General features: G+C 41.7%; 1 protein-coding gene across 1 annotated transcript in view; it reads right to left on the bottom strand.

Moving 5' to 3' along the window:
- Positions 1-1321: 1321 nt before the first annotated feature.
- The window catches only part of MAN2A1 (mannosidase alpha class 2A member 1), a 168052-nt gene continuing 147601 nt past the window's right edge, over positions 1322-21772 (bottom strand). Inside the window, exons 20-22 of the mRNA XM_037167046.2 lie at positions 15025-15219; positions 5646-5756; positions 1322-4065 (exon numbers count right to left, since the gene is read on the bottom strand). Of these exons, the coding sequence (XP_037022941.2) occupies positions 3913-4065; positions 5646-5756; positions 15025-15219 (459 nt within the window). The 3' untranslated portion in view covers positions 1322-3912. The remainder of the gene's footprint in view (positions 4066-5645; positions 5757-15024; positions 15220-21772) is intronic.

The raw sequence follows: 21772 nt of genomic DNA, 5'->3' as shown, positions 1-21772 counted from the left end.
ATCTTCTCAGAACTATCTCAAGTCCACTGGAGAATCCCTTTTCCTGCTGGGGGAGGTGGTGCGAGGGGAGAGCTATTTCTCACTCATTTTGTCCATGTGATTTAGTTGAACCTAACTCTGCCCTTAGCCACATGACAGCCAGAGACATCAATCCTGGGGCATTTGCTGAAACATTTGAAAAAGGTGCTCTTTTCCCACTGGGGTCACTAAGCTGGCTGGATGTGAGTATGGGTCTGCTGGTGGCTGTCCTGCCACCAAATACGCAGAGTCCTGGTCTGAGAACTCACGAGGAAAACAGAACCGAGACAGAAAGGTCCTGGATGACATCCTCTCACACTTGGCCACAGCTGCATTTGAAGTGTTCCCTACCCACCCTTGCACATTTGTTCCTGGGGGCAACGAACTTTCCATTTCTGCTTACTCCAGCCAGCTTGTTCTGAAGGCATCTCGTGTGTCACGACCTCTCTTCTGGCACTGGCGCTGGCACTCCGCCTGGGTCGCAGCAGCGGCACGGCCTTCCAGATCTCCCTCCACTCCCTGCTGGACCCCTCACCCCAACCACGGGGTCACGACCCCTTAGTTGGTGTCATCACAGGTTTGTACGAGGCATGGGAACGTTTGCTCACCTACATTAAATTATATTCAAGTTATTTTTGGTAACTTGGTAATCAAATATTATGGAGCCAAAGATAATTTTCATTATCTGCTGATCCAATTTTTATTAATGTTTCTAAGTTTTTACAGTTCGGGTTATACAGATTACAAATTGATCAATCTCTTTACTTGCTGGTTAGCATGTCTCATATCGTTTGTCTGGGTAACCCATATGAGGTGTATTTATCCCCCCCATCTCCTAGCTTCCAAGGAGCTCCCCCAAGGCCACTGAGCGGGATGCTGGTCTGGGCCAGCCGCTGGCTGACTGCCTCCACATGCCAGTCCTCCAACGCACCTAACCTTCTGGATCAGCTCAGGTCCACCGTCTCAGCTCATGCCTCAGCTTATTCTCCTCTGATCACTGTCAAGGAATATGTGGGATCTTATCACAATCCGATCCTCCTCATTGGCTCAAAAGGACCCACAGCACCGTGTTGCTGGAAAGGTTGCTAGATTCCAAACTCAAACGTGGCAGACGGGAAACTCACCACCACTCCATCTGCCATCTGCTCTTGAAAACGGTCTCCCCTAACTGGGACTGGGCTACAGAGGGAGGAGTTCACTCACGAAGGAACAAGCAGGCCCTCAGTACTTCCCGGTACCCTCAACGAGTTTTAATATATGTTGTGCACAAAATAGGATTTAAGAATCACTCTAGAGGACAGTGTACATGATAAGATTTATCTTTTATTAGAGATCTTATATTACATATTCCCAAAAAGATATAAAATCTTCCAAGAGAAAATATCAAAACCTATTGATTCCAAGGGAAGCAACATAACCAAAACGAAAGCAAAGACCTTCTTCCAGACAAAGGAATGTGAAAACATCTCGGCACAAGTACAGCAAAGACCTGGGGAGGTAATTACAATGTTTTACAACACACTGGACAGCATTTCACGTCAGTCAGTGTTTGCAGGAAACAAGGGTGCTGGGTTCTCGAACACTGAAGTTATAACCCAAATCAAAATTTCAAAAAAAAAAAGAAAAGAAAAAGGAAACGTGACGAGTTCCGTGGTCAACTGAACATCTGTGATAATAAATGTACTAAAACCCAGGCACACAAACATGCCGCCAACTCACAGCTGAAGGGCGTGGGCTTCAGTGTGTGCTGGAGACACCGAATGGTTCAATCACTTCGTGACCGGAGCCCAAAGCAAAAGCATCCTCTCGAAATTTCCCTGATAATTTAGTCTGAAGATAAAAAGCAGAAACTTGCTCATTAAAGAGAATTTCTGCTCTGCCTGTGAGCAGTTGGTGGCAACATGCACTAGGACCCAGCTGACATGGGGAAGATCCATCTTCAACAACCGAAGTGGCAAAACCACTGTTATTGCATTGAGATTTTTTATTTCAACTGATCAGAATTTCCAAAACGATTAACCACAGAACACAGTCGACCCCCATAGGAAGGCTTTGCATTTAATATGCAATAAAAATACTGATCTTGTTCTTGGACTTTGCTTCTGGCAATCCTAAGATCTGTAGACATCCAGAGAAGTGTTTGTTTCTTTATTTAGTTGCTTATCCCCCACCCCAAGAAGGAGGAAGGAAACTTACAGTACATGTTTATTGCATGAAATTTCTCCCTTTTAATATCTTTACCAACACTGGTATTGTTTCCTTAATTATTAAAGGTGAAACCAGTCTATGAATTTAATATAATAATCTTAGGAGCTGCATCTTGATTAAAATCCAGATGTTAATCAGACCACATGATAAAAGAGAAATAAAGTTTTAATTTCTCTAAAAAGATGTTGGAATAACAGGAGGTAAATGGAAGTTTAAAGTCCGATAATAATCTATTACTTAACACAGAGAGAACATTCAGAAGTGTGAACATTCAGAAGTGTACACATTCATTGCTCTCTATATTAAAACTGAATATCCTAGATGCTGCTTTTATTTTAATGTCAAGTTAACAATGACCCCAGACAAATTTTATCAAAAGTCTTGTAATGGCACATGGGCTTGGAACTTTGCTTTGAGGTCACACGCACACGAAGGTTTGGAACTCACTGCACGGACATATTCTCTAACGTGATAAATCACGGTGAACTACGTATGACTGAGTTTCAAAACAGGGTCTATTCTAAAGCATTCTCTTTTCAATATGGTTAGCTCCTCAGAAATGGAAATAGGTTGTGAATTTTGCACATTACAGAATCTTTGCTTCAAGTTGCAGTCTCCTTGGCAGCAGCATATTTTAATTAATATTTTTCCCTTGTTTTGTTTTCTGAGATCTCAGTACATTCAAATAGTCAAAATGTTTAGAGTAATGTCACCACAAATTTAATGAAACAGATCAGAATGGGGCCAGCATTGTTAGGCAAAATTATACAATTTATGTGTCATAGAAAGTACCCCCCCTTCTCCCTGTCCACCCTCCCCCCTTCCCCAAATGGTAATATGGACACTAAAAGATTTAACAAGACTTATACAAAAATAAGGCACATTTATTCTGATATGGTATTTTTAAAATAGAAAACCCCTTTTCAGAACATCTGTATTCAAATGAGCTGTGTAAAAAGACACCTTGTGGTACCTAAATAGGTTATGGTACCTATGCAATTGCTTATTCTACTTTAGTGACAATGGAATAAATTGCACCTATCCCACGTTGTCAAGTAATGAAAATATGCCTCTTTTTCTACTATTGAATGATTGAAAATCTGCTATGTCTGGAAACACTTTACAAAGGGTAGGAAGGGAAGGGTCAAGTGGTACATTAGAAAAAGGTGTGAAAATCAACGATCATGAGGGTTGATGGATTGCACTTTTCCACACATTTCAACACATACAAATTTTCTAACTTGTATGAATGACTGCAACCATTTTGGCCATTAGCTATTACCCACCAGCTTTTTATTCCGTTTTGGTAAAAACGGGCGTTTCTGTTCAATTAACAACATGAATACTCATAACAATCTCTTCACAACCCCCAACACAGATATAATTAGTTAACGTTTAACCTGAGATACAATCTGTTGAGAGGTTGACTTTAGACATTTCTTTATTTGTTGCATCGATTCATACCGATCATACCAATGGTGGTGGTTAATGGAAGGAACTTAAACAAATAAAGAAACAGGTTTACAGCATGGCTTTTTTGTTCTTACTGTACTGGTTCAAAAAAAATATCACAGAATTCATGTTCTCACAGTAGCCAGAAGCTAAAACAATGTGCTTCTCTATTGCACGTTAAACCAAGAAGTGTGTAAAAGCCAATGCTTCCCAATCCACATTTGAAAGCCAGGTTCACCTCAACTGGATTCGAAATGTGCTGATTTCCATGGGACTCAAGTTGATCTCACTTATGTTTCGGGCATCTGGAGGCGAATGCATCAAGGATAATGATGAAGGTACGAGACTTACAACGGTAAACTTGTGAAAAAGTTTCTGTATCAGTATCTAAAAAGTGAATGATAAAAATGTGCACATTTAGATCAGCTCTGAAGGAAGATTAGTCACACAGCTCTATCTTCAGTGAAAATATAATGGGACAGAGGAAAACAGCATGTTTGCAGTCCCTTTGAAGTAAACTAATGAGGAAGGGCAGGAGATTATAAATACACCTCTGCAGGCTCCAACACACAGACCACCCCTGGGGGGAGACAAGGAAGATGGGAAGGAGGAGAGGGCAGCTCGTCCTGCCTGCCTTTTCCATGCTGCTGGAGAACAGATCATGCGCAGGGCCACTTTGTCAATACAAACCAGGGGCACCTACGGGCCAAGAAGCTTTAAAAACATCCCCATCCTCTTTCGGTCAACATTTACCCCCAAACACAGGTGGTTTTCAACCATTTTCCTATTCCAGAAGAGCTGAGAGGGCAGAGCCTGCCCCTGGAAGGCTCATCGTGTCCCTGAGTCTCATTTATAGGGTGGGGAGGATGTATAGATAGGTCCCTCTGGATTGCAGAGCCCCCTTCGGGGTCAAAGTCTTAATGTTTGAATACAAATGCTCACAACCAATTATATTCAGATCAACAATAAGACAACAATAAGTACAAATATAATTTTAAAAAATAATAATAAACATATTGGTGCTTTCCCAGCACCAACTCCATGAAATGGTGAGGTAAAAGAAATGGAAACGCTTATCTATGTAAATTTAGGGCCCCTACTGCACTTTCTCTTTTTTGCAGACCCTTTGTACATGCTAATCTGGGGCTGAAACCCTGCTTCGGGTCCATAGTGTGTGCAGGAGGCTCTGGAGAAGAGCTGGGTCAGCTGGGCTGCCTGGTGGGGCAGACCTGCCCGGGGAACTGGAACCGGCCCAACTGCATTCTCTGGGTCTCTGGGTTACAGCCTGCTCCAAGAGAGAGGAGCTGGCGCCTGGAGGTTTGTTTCCCCCCAAGGAGAGGCTTGGTGGAATTGTCAGGAAGACCAACTTGAAGAGAAATAAAAGATGGGCAGTCTTCAGGCAGCGGTTAGAGGTTTGGCCTGCACTTTATGGCCTCAGGTGCCAATGCAGCTTCACAGAAAATCTAGACCTGCACGTCTGCACAGGGAACAGCTGAGGGAAGCTAAGAATAGCTGCCTTGGGGCAGTGGTTGAATCATCCCACTGGCCACAGTCTCACGCCTCCTGTTGCTTCTCTACTGCCACCCCCATTCACTTAATATAAAACTTGTCTTGGCCACCACAGGACTTGGGTTTGCCATCCTGAACTAGATCATACTTGAGTACTTGAGAAAAGAGAAAACACAGGGGTGGGGTGGGGGAGGTTTTGTAGGTTGGAAATGGAAGGCCTAAGAATCAACGAGGGCATTGTTTCCAAACATGCACGTGCTCTGACTATGCATTTTGATGCTGACAAGGAGAGCAGCCTGAAGGGTGAGAACGTGCTTTCTTAAGATGCAGAGACTTGAGCTAATCTGCAGCTGAGGGGAACAAATCAGTGAAGAGGCAATGAAACATTATCTTATTGTCAGAAAGGAAGGATTTCAAAGCACACTCACTTGACACACACGCACACATTTTCGGCTCACCTTTCCCTGGGTGGTGGAACAAAGCAGCCCAGTGCCTCTGCCGGAGAAGCGGCAGTCAAACCCCTTCCTGTGGAGGATCAAGGCGGCCTCGTTGGAGTACTTGCCATCCACCTGCAGATGAACAGAGTGCCAACGCGCACAGTGCCATTAAAGCAAATACTGTCACTACTACACACTTCACTGATGTCAGCATCCCCAAAGCACAAAGGCCCATTTTATTTAGCCGCAAAGCTGGGCAAATGGCATTTCCCCTCGGGTGCCATGTTCACTGGGCCTACCACTGACCCGCAAGGAGTCAGGTGTATTATGACCCGGGTTCTTTATTAAGTCATCTCATGCCCTGCTTTCCCCAGTTATTGAGGATGTGGATTTCCTGTGCTCCATGTATTACATACCATTTTACCAAGTTTCTTCAAATAAAGCAGTTCACTTTTATTTTTAATGTATACATCAGCTGAATAAAGTTCTGGATCATCCTCACTAGGGGGTAAGATTTTTAATGTGCACCTAAATTTAGTCCTCATCTGGTCACTGAATGACGACGTATCCTCCACCTTAAAACTGAAACATGCTTCTTCACTGAATACTAATTTTTGCTAATTGCACTAACATTTTTAATGTTTAATGCATTGGTTCATTATTTTTATATAAGAGACAACTGAATTAGTCATGCTTCTCACTTGCTAGTCCAACCACATTTATTAGCTTGATGTATCATTTAAATTCACATTATAGAAGCTACGCTTCCTGTGCAGGCATGAAGAAAAATACCAACCACGGTACATGGGCTACAGGGCTCGGTACCGGCGTACCTTGCTTTACTGCGCTTTGCTTTACTGCCCTTCACAGACACTTCTTTCTTTTTTTGAACAAATTGGAGGCTTGTGGCTAGCCTGTGTCAAGGATATGCACTGAGAAAAGAAATATGCATGTGACTGCTTCCTTTATGGTGACACCCACTTTCCTGCGGTGGTCTGCAACTGAACCTGCAGCATCTCCAAGGTATCCCTGTATACACCTTCGTGCAGTAAAACTTCTTGCATCTATTTAAGTCAGTACCATGAGTAGTTCAAGTCTTTGAATATTTTAAATGACAAATATCTTTAAAAAGTTTGTTTCCTAAAGGGGGAACATGTTTATGACAATAGCAAGATGAATTAAAACTCCTTGGAAAAGTGCAGAAGTGCGCAGTTGTTCAAGCAGGGTCGTGTGCTGCCTGGCACTGCCACTGTGTTGAAAAGGACCCCTTTTTCTGTTCTGTGGCCACGGGCATGGATCCAGCGCAGTTCTCGACCATTCTGCCTGGGGGATAAGATTTTTTAATGTGTCACAGAGACATCTCTTCTGACCAGCTGCCAGCGTTCCCACCACAAATTTGATTTTAATGTGCCTCAACAATTTAAAGCTGTCTTCACCTCAGATTCCTGGCTGGTGTAACCTGTTTTTTGACGTTTCACACTGGTGTTTTGCAATGGTACTGCTAAGATTTTGTTTGAGGGGAGAGAAAAAAGTCATTTAAGGAATTCCAAGTCATTGCAGGACCCCATGATACACAGAGCCAAGTTTAAATCACAGGGTAAAGATTTCTAATAAAATTTTTGTAAGTTTCACAGTCTCAAAACCGCGTGAAAATGGCACATATGAAAATCAACCACTTATAATAAACATAGGAGCTCCAGAAGAATAACAAAGATAAGTCTGTCACGTGCCCACTGTGAAACCTTGGAGTAGTCATTCGATTTTTCCCACACACCGGCCCCCTCACCTCAGTACACAGAGCTCAGCATGTCTCCCTCCTTCAGGGAGTCAGTGCGAGTTAACCTGCTAAAAACACCCTGCAGTCACACCGCACGCTCCACCAGAGGAAAGAGATTTTAAAAGACCTGTTTTTATATTCATTAACATATAAGTAATATCTGGACCTCAGAAAAGAAGAAAAGCATGGGAAAGAAATTCCACAAATTTTGAAACTGCACCATGCACGGGGCTAGGTGAGTGACAGACGGGGTGTCTTTGTAAAACAGCTCCGATCACAGCTGCAGCTGAATCCCCGCAGGCAGGCTTGGGTGTTCCAGAGCCGCACGGGGCACATCCATTACAGAACTCCTTTCAGGGGATAAACCCACGTGAAGCTCATAGACTAAGCGGGGCTGCAGGGGCTTCTCCAGAAACCGGGTGGAGTGTGGGGAGCAGGGTCTGCGGGCAGAACAAAGCCATGGGGCTTACAGAAAGCTGGGTCAGAGGCAAGGGCTGCTTCCACCGCAAACCAGTTATGTGACTCTGTATCTATCACTTAACCTCTGAAAATCCCAGGAACTAGGTTAGACTTCTGAACAGCCCTTCCGAGGATCAAGGGCCAACCACAGGGATAATAACAGTAATTGTAGCTAACACTTAGTGAGCATTTCACTGTGTGCCAGACTCTGTGCAGAGTGCTTTCTACAGATTAACTCATTTCATTTTCAACAACATTTAAAGTAGTTGAGGGTATATACAAGCTTGCATTACTATATTTAAATGTACAGGAACACCCCTATCACAAAGCATTCTCTCTCACACTTAAATAGCAATTACCTCTAATGACTCTACATTAGCCCTTCGTGATCTTTCCCATGAATGGTTGGTGGATGTATCCTTCCATGGGTGTCCCGTTATTACCCAGCAGACAAGAGAAATAAGGCAGTGCGTTCCCCAACATTTCCCACAGTATCACTCTCCTCTTGTCCCCACACAGGAGGCGGCAGGATGAGGTTCTGGGTGAGGAACCGGGGTTGGAGACACAGGGCTGTGCCTCGCAGCACCTGCATTTACTGGCTGAGTGACCTCGAACAGCTGCCCGTCACCTCCTGGTCAGCGAGTTTCCTCCTGTCTAAGACGAGACGCAGGACTGCACTGCCTACCTTCACAGTGTTGTGAGAGCCAACTAACACTCGTGAACAGTGCTTAGCGTAATGCTTGCCACGGAGACAGTGTTAGGTATGTTGTCTGGAAAAATCTGAGGCATTATTAATAAAGTATATAAGGAGTACAAGTCAAATGGCATCAAGATTTACTCTGGCAATAACCTTAACTTTCTCTAATTTATAAAAAATGTGCTGACACTTTTGTTTCATTATTAGTGACAGCCACACTGCTCATGTAACCGTCACGAGAACCTTCACTTGCCAGGCACTCAGTGCCTCCCCAGAGCTGGCCGCTGCTCCATGCTTTCACACACCGACTCGCTCACTCCTCACAAGTTCTCCGAGGCGGGTTCCAGTTTCTCTGCCACACTATGAATGAGGAAACTGGGACTCAGAGAATTAACTAAGAGACTTGCTCTGTGCCACACAGACAGCAAGTGTACGGGACGCTCTCAAACCCAGGCGGTCTGACTCCAAAGTCTGGGCTTCTGACAGCTTTGTTCTGCCGCCTTTGCTCCAGCTATGAACTGGTGCTTACGGATGCCAGCTAGGAGAGGAAAAGGGGGAACCACTTTGGACAGAATGCAACAAAAGGCTATAAACTAAAGGAGGTCACCCTCTGACTTGAGGCTGCTAACAGGGAAGATTTAATCAATGGACCCCGCAGAGTTAAAACTGTGATTTATCAAGACATGTATCAATTCAGAAAATAAACTTGAGAAACTGTAATTTCAAATCATCCACAACCTACCCATCCATTTATCCTATTTTAAACAGAATTTAAGGCCGAGCTGAGAATTATCCATGTACGTCACAGTCTTTCCTGAGAATACGGGCAAATATTCCTCTACTGAAGTGTGTGAGAAATCAAAATGTGCCCACCCAAAGAAACTTTATTTGCTTTTAAGTAATGTACAGTTCACAAATCAGTAAACTCCTGGCGACTACAGTAAACACCTACATACACATTTTTTCTGAGGATGAGAGCATCTATAGATTGGACCAGCTCTCCAGGAGGAATGCGACCCCAACCCTCCTCCTAGACTGTGTAAGGTGTGTGCAGACGAAGGCCTGCCTAAACGCCTCGTGAGAAAATCTCTCCAACCTGCTCAGATGCTTTGAAAATGCCCAACAACACTCATATTTCAGTGCATTCTGACACCTGGAAAGGTTAGAAAATTGCACAGTGTGTTGTTAAGTCTGGAACACGACACAGCCAGCAGAAATTCATTTTCCAGGGCACTCATTAAAATAGCCAATAACAGTTATCCTGCTTTGATCAACAAGATAACATGACAGAAAGGGGAATGTGAATGGTGGTTCTTAGATATGTACAACAAAGAGAATTTTTTCCCACAATTTTCACCTTCCTAGATGCTAGGGAGATCAATAAAGCACCAATCAATTTTTTTAAGAAAGGCAAAATAAAGCAAAAACTTTAAACTGCCTTTTATAAGAAGCAGGTGGTATAAATAAGTCAGGAGAGAAAATCTTACTCAATAAGTGGTGCTGATGTTGAAATGATTGGTTAACTATTTGCAAGACACAGTTCAGCACAAATCAAAAGAAATTCCACAGAGAAATAGAGTTAAACATACATAGCTACAGACATAGGTACAGACATAGGTATAAAGGTAGATATAGATATAAATATATACATATATGAATAAATAAAAACACAGCTGAGCATACAGCAGTGGAGACAATCTGGAAGACACTGGCTGAATCACGTAACGCTGCCCAAGGCAGACCGGCTCCGTGAAACCCAGCTGAACAGCTCAGTCAAGCTCTTTCTTGTCCCCAGAATGTTGGCACGTACAATTTCAACCAATCGAACCCTGACCCACGATTCTCCCCCCTGTGAGATTCTTCCAGCATCTTCTCTACCAAGACTTCTTTCTCTCTCAATCATTACCTTTTCCTAATGACAAGGCTTTCCTGTTTAGTGCACCTGAGTGGTGCTCCTGTTCTAGCTTTCAAACTTTTTCAGAAACTTTAATATCTCAAGCCCCTGATAGGGCAAAAAAAGGGAGGTGACAAAGAAAAGGCAGTGGGAGGTCGGGCCTCCAGGACGAGAAGACTGACGGTTAAGTCCCTACACAGTGGTGGGAACGTGCTGGGGCGCACGGCATGCAGTGAGGCAGGATTTCAAGAGATGATCTTCCCTTTTTACCTGACTCCAAATCTATGACGTATAATTATTTTCTTCCAAAAACATAAATAAATTAGAAAACCAAGATACAGTTTATATAAAAACATAAGCTCATTACCAATATAGAACAATTCCTGAAAAAGTACTTTGAGGAAGAGACTTAGTAACTCTCAGAAAGTCCAGTACTACCCTCTGAGGCAACATACGGCATTCAGATTCCGGAGACCAGGGGGTGGGTCCTGATTCTACCATTACCTCAGGTAGTTTTCATCTTACTCACTTAATCATTAATCCTTTAATCTCTCTAGCCCTTAGTCTCCCAATCTGAGAGTTTAAAAAAAATTACTAAATCCTATGCTCTCCACCCCAGACCTACAACCAGAATCTCAGAGATGAGGACATTTAGAAGAATCTCTTTTTCTAAAATGCCCCTAGTGTGTGATCTGGACATGGTGGCTCTGAGGACTGCTGTCTGGCCTAAATCACCTCGGTGGGTTGGCACACTCCAGCCCCTGTGTCTCTCCGAATATTCCTGGGGCCCATGACTCCTTTCTCCCGAGAGGAGCAAGGGACACCAGCTGAGGGGTAGAACTGAAGAACCTTTAGACAGGGGCTGAGGGGTGGAGAAGTAGGTGCACCCTCATTATGCTGCTGCTGAAGGAGGTCAGGCTGGAAGAGAGATGAGGTCTTCCCAGTCCAAGGTGGTTAGTCCTCAGACAAATTTATCATGGAAATAGTATGAAGTGGTGGTAAAGAGAATGCTCACTCAGCCCTGGCTGGAGTAGCTCAGTGGATTGAGCATGGACCTGTGAAGCAAAGGGCTGCCGGTTCAATTGCCAGTCAGGGCACATGCCTGGGTTGCAGGCCAAGTCCCCAGGAGGGGACACATGAGAGGCAACCACACGCTGATGTTTCTTTCCTTCTCTCTCCCTCATTTCCCTTCTGTCTAAAAACAAATAAATAAAATCTTTTAAAAAAAGGGAGAGAATGCTTACTCAGACACAAGAATGCAGACCTCTGGTCTTGCTTAGAACCCGACCTGCAGGCTGACATCACAGCAGACACTTGAACAACGTGGGTCTGAACCGCATGGGTCCACTTACATACAGTGGTTTTCAATGGGCCCACTCAGCCCCATTGACTTGCACAGCTCACACCCGCACTGTTCAAGGATCAACAGGAAGCTAGGCCTCCACGTTTGTGGAGGGCCAGTTAGGGTTGCATGTGGATTTTCAACTGGATGGGCAGACAACCCCCAAACCCTGTGTTGTTCAAGGGTCAACTGATCTTGTATTTCAGTGGGAAAAATTCACTGCAATCTTCAAATGAACAAATAATTATATGTTTGGAGCTGATAGCACATGAAAACAAGAACGCAATCCAAAAATACATGGGTTGGGCTTCTGAATTTATTCAGTAATTTGTGTTTTTTAGTATAACCATGGAATTACCCTTGACATAACCTAAGTACTAAGCTTTCTTCAAATTAATACCTACCATCAGCTTCCTTCAGTGATTATCTTCCTATTATCAGAAGTTAGGGGACAGAGAACAGTTCTTTAAAGAAGTGTTTCTGAATGGACTAATCAATCCTCTTGGATTATTAGAGAGCTAAAACAACCACTAGAAATATGTGGTAAAAGCCAAAGGCTAATAGAAAAACTGGCAACAATTAATATGATAATGCACAACAGCCCCGGATATTTAGCTCCAATCGTGTGCCAGCAGCATAGTGGTTATTATCAGGCATTAACATTTTAGTCTTTTTTCTTTTGGTCAAATATCCACATTGTTAAATTGCTTTCTACTCCCTCTGCTAAAACCCTAGTTTGCATCTGAGTTGGCAAACCCTGCAGGCACCATCAGGATTACAAAGTATGTTTACACAACACTTCTATTTCAGAGGGCTTTCACAGCATTATTTTATGTGTTTCTCTCAAAAGATCCAAAGCAGGCATATCTGATACCAGCCCCATTTTATAAGTGGTAGCAGAGGCACCAGTCACTCAGCCTGCAGGTGGCACACCTGTCCAAAGGTGAGAAGAGCAATGGGAAGCCAGGTGGCCAGTGAGTGGATGCCAGACTATAGAAGGCCCGAATGCTCAGGGGTTGAACCAGTGTGGTAGGCAATGAGACTTTTAATCTGAGAAGTGATCAGATTTGTATGACAGGAAGGTAGCCAATAGCAGGAAGCATGGAAGAAGCAGGTTACCACTAAAAAGAAGTGATCTGGAAAACAAGTACCAGCCTTGGATTGTAGAGGGTAATTCACTTCCTTTCTTTAGCTGAAGCTGCCTCCAAAAAACAATCACTTTCAAATAATTTTGGGAATGAATCATGTAGTAGTAAGAAAGAGTAGCCACTATGTGCCCCAGAAGCCTTCAGACCCCTTAACCAGCTAATGTCCTCTACCACCTACGCTCAGAGGTGGCGATGTGAGGCCCTCCACTCTATCCTTTTTGTTTACCCCCTGAATTAACAGCAGGTTACCTCTGGGAGGCTATCCATCTCTGGTGTGGTTTCTCCATAACTCAAAAGGTAAACCCACGAAGGAATCAAAGAAAAGCTCAGTGCGCATGTAGCTTCCATCCTGAACGCATGTTCGGCTTTCAGGCCTTTACACTTGCTCTCAGCTCTGCCTGGACCCCTCTACCCCCAGAAATCTGCATTGAGTCTCTTATTCCCTGACCTCCTCCATGTAATTTTTTTCTCATTGCCGCCATTTCTGTGAGGCCCCCTCCAACCACTCCATTCAAACTTGTATCACTTTCTAGAATCTCCATTCCTTCCCTTTTTTCCTCCAGAATGCTTACCATCATCTAACATCTTAAGTGCTTCTTTTATTTTTCTTCTTTAATTATCTTCTTCTTCCACTAGAATCTAAGGTCTGGAAAGCACTGGCCTTTGTCTATTTGTCCATGACTACACCCCTAGTACCTTTAGTGGTCACTGACTCCTAGCAGGTATGAGATAAAGCTTACAAGTTCACTCACAGGATCAAAGAGTTCTGTGATACATAGAGATATGCACATAGGCCTCTAGCATTCACTTATATTTATTACTACAAGACATATATATATTCTTACATAGTAGAGCATTAAGTTCTTTATCTTGAACATATAATTTTAAAAGCTCTAGTCGTCTAAATTTGTAGGAGTTAATTCCTATACTTTATTTGGTTTGCTTTAGTGTTTTTCTCTTTCCTTTTTAAAAATTTATTGATTTTAGAAAGAGAAAGAAAGGAAAACAAAGGGACACAGAGAGAAACACTGATTTGTTGTTCCACTTATTTACACATTCATTCGCTGATTTGTGTATGTGCCCTGGCTGGGAACTGAATGTACAATCTTGGCGCATCTGGACAATGCTCTAAGCAGCTGATCTACCCAGCCAGGGCTTATGTGGTTTGTTCTTAAACATTTTTCACCTCCTATGTTGTCTCCTCTTAACATTCTCCTCTTATTCAGGACATTTATTATAAGATATTTCCCACAGAATCCATACCACTTACTATTTCCAATAAGAGTATCTCAATTTACAACATCAAAACAGATCTACAAAACGTAAAAATAATATCAAATGTCTCATCTTTATTCTTTTCAAATGCAATTACTGACTTTAAAAGTTGGCGTATACAGGGTAGGGGAAAAGTAGGCTTACAGTTGTTTGCATGAAAAATAATAAAATACTTAATAAATAATAATATGAGAATAAACCCTATTTCATGTACTCACAACTGTAAAACCCTTTTGCCCTACCCAGCTTCTGAACTAAAGCAGTCTAACTGAATTAAAATCTCATACCTAGTAGCAACGACCCTTGTTCTCTTTAGTAAATTTTAATTTTTCTCCCAATAGTTGTTACTTGATGCAAAGGTGTAGGTTGCAATAATTTTCAGGAGAAAGATACAAATGTACAAAGCCTCTGGTACAGAATTAAATGTTATGCTTTCTACTTCTCTAACTCTCAAGAATCATTGGCTAATAAGAATAAATGAAGGGGAAATGCCAGCACAGCCGACCTGAAGGCCTGGTTCTCCCACCTATAAATTATGTGACCACAGGAAAGCTTTAGCTGCCTTGGCCATACCAACAAGAAAGATGTTATCCCTGACCCACTCGCCACACAGAGCTTTTCTGAGAATGAAATACACTAGTATTGGGATATGCTTTAAACTACAGAACAACATATAATTTTGCCAAAAAGTCAAGTCCCCTTAATCAGTCCTTGATGCACAGTAAAACTTACAGTATTTTTTCTTCTTCACATACCCTTATCCCAGGTATATTACAAAAAGTGAATTTTTATAGATTTTGGGAAATACCTTTGATTGTATTGTCCTCAGATTAAGCAGATGAATGTCACAAGGAAAAGATGACAGTAGCGGGGAGAATTCACTCAGCAGCTGAAGGGTGGGCACGGGGACCTTCTCTGTCATTGTTAGGACAGGGTGATTCAGGAAAGAGGAAGTTACGTGGCTGAGGAGAGAAGGATAACTGACCGGCTTCTTTTCTTCTTCCTATCAAGAAAAAGCGAAAATTCATAAGAGTTACACACTTGCAGTTCTCATGATATTTAACTGAATTATGTGATAAGACTTAAATAGAAAGAAATAGAAAAATATATAAATACTTTGATTTTCCTATATTTTATTAATAAGTTGTAGAAAATACACAGCAGATTACAGATAGCCAAGCAATACAAGAAAATGAATAGTGTCCACTTAATTCGTTAGTAATATCCTTTTCCCATTGCTTTAATACTGAAAATCCTGACAACGTTTTCCATAAACATGAAAGTCTTTCTCAACCTACCACAAAACTCTTCAAGTAATGGATGGAGATGTTCATGTGTCCTGCACATCATCAGATGTGACCTCTTTCCCTCAGGTTTTTCTCATCACATTCTCCTGGTTTCATTAATACACTTACTTACACCGTAAAGGTTAATCCCAAGCTATGTTTCATAAATGCTACCCAATGCCAGGGTTTTTTTAAACTCTCAAAATAAATAAAGCTTTTAAATAACACAGGTGGCATATCTAGATCATCTGTTTTCTTTAAATCGAATAAATCATTGTCAATTGCTTCCCTCTACTTTATTCCCCAAAAGGGAACTATTATGTATGTTATACAATAGTTATTATACATTTATATGATACACAATTATTCAGTATAATTTAAAAATACTTCAGTGTTTGCTATGGTGTACACATGGAGGCAAGCATTTCAGCATGTTCTAATTTTAAATAAGTCTTCCAGGTCTGGGGACATACCAAGGTGGAAGACAAATATAATGAATTAAATGAATGACTAAGCAGAACCTTAACTGATCATACCAAATGTGTAAAAGCAGACACAGAAAAACACTGAGAACATAATTTATGTAGAAAGGTCTTTTGTTCATCAGTGACACTTGTAGTAAATTTAATTTTCTATCTTATTTTTTTACGTGACTATTTCACTGATATCTTCTGATGCTGTACCCTTTTTTCCAAATGAAAGTCTTGGCTACTAATCTGTGTGAAAAGACAGGACTTACAGAAGATACAGAGCTTAAAATTCAGAATGTCAGATTAGCATTGAACAGAGGGTGTTAGTGAAGAATGACAAGCATCTTGCCAGCAGCAAACTGTATATGTCATTACAATTTAGACCAGGGAGAGAGAAAAAAGTTTTTAAGGCAGCAAGGGACACAGAAATATTAAGATACTGACAAAAATATGAGGTCTGAAAGACTTGTCAAAAAATGTATCCATTCCACATTTTCTCAGGAAAGATTAAATAAAGCACATAAAATAATATTCTCCAACAATACTGAAATTTAACGCTGCTTGTAGAATAACATGAATAGCGAGGGAACATTTTCAACAAGACACTTTCAATGCACTCCAAGATCAAAGAACTTCATAATCTAGGTCAGAATTGCTGACAAATCACCTTTGAGTAATAGAGATAAAAGATTCTAACACAAAGGAAAACACCTGCCTTATCAGATCAGCAGGCATTAAGTGCATTCTAGGTCAAGAACCATTCAGTAAAAGCTCTCTGACTTTGTTCTGTGCTCTTGGAGGAATTCCAGGGCATTTGAGTGAGAAGGTGGGGCATTTCCTGATGGACCATCTCTGTGTTAGAGTTGTAATGTGTACATTTACCTTCCCTCCAAACCCAAATCAGTTCCTCTAACCCTCACTGCTTCCTCCAAATTGATCACACATCAGAATGGTCTGGGGAACTTTTAAAAGGCATACATTTCCTAGGTGGGGTGAGGCCCCAGAAAGGTGTCACTTAAATGCCACCCCCTGCCAGGCGAAGCTCATGTAGTCAGCCCCGCACTGCTCTGTGGACCTGTGCTGAGAACTGCCACTGCAGACACCCTCCCAACTTTCTAGAAGACACAGAATCAAAAGTATAAGCCTTCCCCTTTTAACTAGTTTGGATTAAAAAAAACAGGATTCAGACTGAAAAACATGTCCATGAAAAGTCTTGTCAGAGGAAGCAATGTCGTAAGTACTATGAGATTTCAAGAACTTATCTATTAATAGTCCCAGGCAAGATAAGAAAAAGAAGTTTATATTAATAGGAGAATAGTGGTTCAGTGCCATGAGAGCACCAGGAACAAATAGCACGGCTGGAAGCTGCCCAGGTTCTACCATTCACACACTTTCTTAACATATTTATAGCAACAGGGGCTCAACAAGATATTTAACTGGCGAAATTACCACTACTTTGATTAACTTCTTGGACAGGTAATTTTTTAACTGTAACCTTTATGATAAACCCAAAGTTTATATAACATGTTTAAGTGTATGAGCTATAAATGAAGTCCCCAGCCTTGTATGTAGTAACTAATACACTACTATAAACATGATTTGGTTTCTTGGTTGGAAGGCTTCAGACTGTGCAAATCTAGCTTTCTCCTTGCAGCATGTGTGAAATTAAAATACTTTTAAGCATATTGTGATCCAAATCACACCAAGTTAAGATCTTCTCCATTGGGTTCCAGCTCTTATTGTGTAAGTCAAACTTCTTGCCAGGCTCCTTGGTGCCCATCATTAGGCCCCCACTTGGGTTATCTGATTCCTCAACATCAAAGGTTTCCATTTCAGCCACATCAAAACCTGCTAAATTACATGATAGCGAGGGATCATTGTTTGGTCACGTTTTTATTCAGTATGACTGGATGCATGGTGAGAACTTGGTAATGTTTGTTGAACGTCATCTATTAACAAGCAAATGCAAAATAAATAAATGAGAGAAAAACATTGTGTGTGTTGAGGGGGAAGATAGAGTAAAAAAGATAGAGGGAAAAAGGAGAAAAAATGAAAATACATCGAATCTAAAGATTTAGAGATAAATATCATAAAGGACAGAGCTGAAAAGTCTGGTAGGTTGTGGGCCTAATTTGCCTATAGAAATATTGTGGTAGGTCTGGATGGTATTAAAAAGTTGTTTGTTTTCCAGCCAACTCTCAATAACAGGAAAAAAAAGTCCAGGAAATTTCACATTAAAATCATCAGTGACAATAATAAAAACTCCCCCAAACTATTAAGCTTTTTAAAAATTTTTACCCCAAACAGTGGAAATTCAAGTCACATTGGGCCTTCACATGCCCTTGTGGGAAGAGTCAGCCGGGGCTGAGTTGTGGGCTTCAGGTTACGTTCACCACCATCCTCTGGTCGCCTAACTTAACTTTTTGCCCTTAAACCTGACCTCATGCCATCAGTGTCCTGAGCCCTGTAAACCTTTGAGTTTTTCATCTCATCTCTCCTAACTTCCTTTCTTTGTATGTAAAGAACTGACAACCAGAGGTGAAACGATACAATTGTGACACGTGAACGCTTCCAGTACTAAGCCCAGCTCAGTGCCCACTTGACCATGGCAGCTGCCAGCAGGAAGATGGTGGGTGTGTCAAGGAAACAAACTGTGAAGGGTCAATGCCGAAGAGGCAATTCCTATTTTTTATTTCTGGGTGACTACCATGGGTGACAGGCAAACTCACACAGCCGCAGCCCTCTGCTGGGCATCCGTGCATCACTTTAGTCCTTATTCTGCCTGCCTCCCTGAGGGAGCACTGGACAGCAGGCTGACTTCTGCTGAGTCATCCAGAGTCACTCCAGCGTGGCCGTGACAGGCTCAAGGCTTCCCGCTGAGATGCCTTCCTGTCCAGTGTCTCCCCGCCTCTGTTTCTACCGTCAACATTTTAGACTTTAAAGCCTGACTTGAAAATAAAAACACCTTCTAAAAAATTTAAGTTAATATTGCACATGACCTTTATCAAATGTCTCTTTAATCAATTTCACTAAAAATTAAAATGTATTTTTTCTTTTCTAGTTCATTTTTTATTTAAAAGAAATTATTGATTTAAGTCCAAGAATCTATAGCTGGGCAAAAGAAAAATTTAACCAACACAGGATTATAAAAACACTGCATCGAATTTAAATCAATTAGTCTCTAAGGAGTTTTGAAAGGGAATAAACAAATTATTTAACTTCTAAGTGAAAGCTTTATAGACCTGACATGAAAAGTCCTATTGCCATAGTTAAGCAAGTTTTGCAAATCAGTGCCTATATAAAAAGAAAAATCATAAAAGCCAGAAACAGTTTCAGGAGAAAGAGATAGTAGCTGCCAGCACTTGAACAGATTTCCTGTGCAGTTTTAGCCTAAGAACTAAGCTATCTTGTCAGTAATTGATTTCAACTATGAGTCCCAAGAACTGGTATAAATCTTGACATCTAAAATTGGTATTAAAATCTTTTTCCTGAAAAATTCTAGGTATTGGAGGAACTCTTTGCTTTAACTAGCTGTTATCATGTCATTCAATCAACTAGTATTTTACTTACGGGATGCTTACCGCAGGCAAAGAGGCCCTGTGAGGCACAGGGAAGTGAAATAGACAAGTCCCTGGAGTCTAGTACAGGGGCTCGGACCCACGACAACAAGGCAGTAAGCAGTAACTGTGCTGCATGCGGCGGCACAGTGTGCTCTCACAGCTCATGCATCTGCGCACTCGGGTATTCTTTCATACGACATACTGGACTGGCCAACAGGATTTGTTGGCTTTTTCCATAAGATGATCTAGTAGCACTTAGTACTCTTGAACTTCATTCAAAACAATTTTGTTAGATTGTATTGTGACAGCTGTCATAGCACCGTGCATTTAAAAAAACTTACCAAAATTGGTGATTTTTTTGTGTGTAGTTAAATTGAAGATGGAAGAAAATACACAATATTTTTGGCATATAATGCTTTACTATTTCAAGAAAGATAAAAATGCACCTGAAATGCAAAAAAAGGTTCATGCAGTGTATGGAGAAGGTACTGTGATTAATTGAATGTGTCAAAAGTGGTTTGCAAAGTTTCACGCTTCAGATTTCTTGCTGGACGATTCTCCACAGTCAAGTAGACTGGTTGAAGTTGACAGTGATCAAATCGAGACATTAATTGAGAACAATCAACAGTATACCATGTGGGAGATAACCGACATACTCGAAATATCCAAATCAATAAAGTTCTTGGTGAAAATAAAATAAGTGTGTCTTTTATTTTATGAAAAAAAATACAGAGTTTTTAGCCAACCCATCATATTGGGTGGCCCTCTGTCAGGAACAACCTAGAAGCAGAGAGAGATATTGACCTTACTTTCAGGGAGTTTATTGTCCAAAGGATGAGAAAGGCAATGATCCAATAATCACATACACACATAGAGACATGCATAGATGAGGGAGCACAGAAGGAGGGGATCTGACCTGCTCAACAGCAGCAGTTGACAAAGTAAGTTCTGATGTGAATTAGAACCGAGTTCCCTAGGCAAAGAGGATGAAAAACATGTACAAAGGTACTGTGGGGGCAGGGAACATGCAAAGTACTTAGAACAGAAAGAAAACCGCTAGGCCCAGAGCAGAAATAGTGGGGGTCATGCTCAGTGAGGAGGGGGCACAGGCAGGGTCCATATAATGAGGGGCCCTGTAGGCCATGCTAGAGTTTTTACTGAGGCTTTTACACTGAGAGCAATGAGAAGACCTCAGATGAGCTAAGTAGGGAGGGGTGGGCAATGAGGTTAGATTTGGTTTTGAAAAACAAAAACACTCTGCTTTCTAGATTAAGGAAAACATATGTCAGAAAGAGGAGAGTACAGTGGATGTAAAGACTAGGTCCAGGAAACACATGTTAGTTGAGATTAGGGTGTTCGAAGTAAACTAGTTAATAAATTTGAAATACTGAGGCAATGAGACAGCCGCGTGCTAGTGAGCTCTGCAGTGGGAAAAGGGCTGGTGAGGGAGAAGGGTCCATGAGACATGACTCCTAGGTGGCTAGCACTGGAGGGAAGGTAGTGCTAGTCCCCAAGGAAGGCAGAATAGGATAGGCTTTGTGGGGTAGGGAGATCCTGAGAGTGACTTTCAATATGTTGAGTTTGAGGTGCTGTTCGAAATGTAGAAAGAAATATCAGGAAGTTACCAGGTAGATGGGGCATGCACTTATGGGTTCCATAGGCACAGAGGTGGTCACTGAAGCCAGGGGAGGAGGAGCGATCGCAGAGGGAGAACATTTAAAAAGAGAAAGGGGGGCCTGGGGCTAAGCCTTAAGAATGCTGATTATTTAATGGCAGGTAAACTATAAGAGATATAGTGAAAGAACTGCCCAAGAGGAAGAAAGAAAACCTACTGAGTGTGAAAGCCCTGGCTAGACAGTGTTTTAGGGAGTGATGATGGTCAGTGTCCAGTGCTGCTGAAAGGTGAAGTAAGTGAACAACTGAAAACATATGCTGCATCTACACTGGCAAAAGTGTATTATGGAGGCTGACACCAGACTGAAATGAATTCAGTGTGAGAGGGAAGAGATGAAATAAACTCATCTCATAAGCTCTGCCTCATAGGGTAAGGGAGACAGGACAGTAGTGTAGGGAAATTGGAAATAAGTCTGAGTGAGGGCAATTTTAAGTTTTAATGGGAGAAAATAAAGTGTTCAAAAGTGAACAGAAAGGATTTGCTATGAGGGGTAAGGAGGAATACGGAGGAAGAATACCTACTAACAGGATCCTGAAGGGAGAGATTAGGCCAAGTTACAAGGACA

The sequence above is a fragment of the Artibeus jamaicensis genome, unplaced genomic scaffold, assembly GCF_021234435.1.
Source record: "Artibeus jamaicensis isolate MK-2021 breed Jamaican fruit bat unplaced genomic scaffold, CSHL_Jam_final contig_402, whole genome shotgun sequence".
Classification (NCBI taxonomy): Eukaryota; Metazoa; Chordata; class Mammalia; order Chiroptera; family Phyllostomidae; genus Artibeus; species Artibeus jamaicensis.
This window is presented reverse-complemented; position numbering and strand designations above follow the sequence as displayed.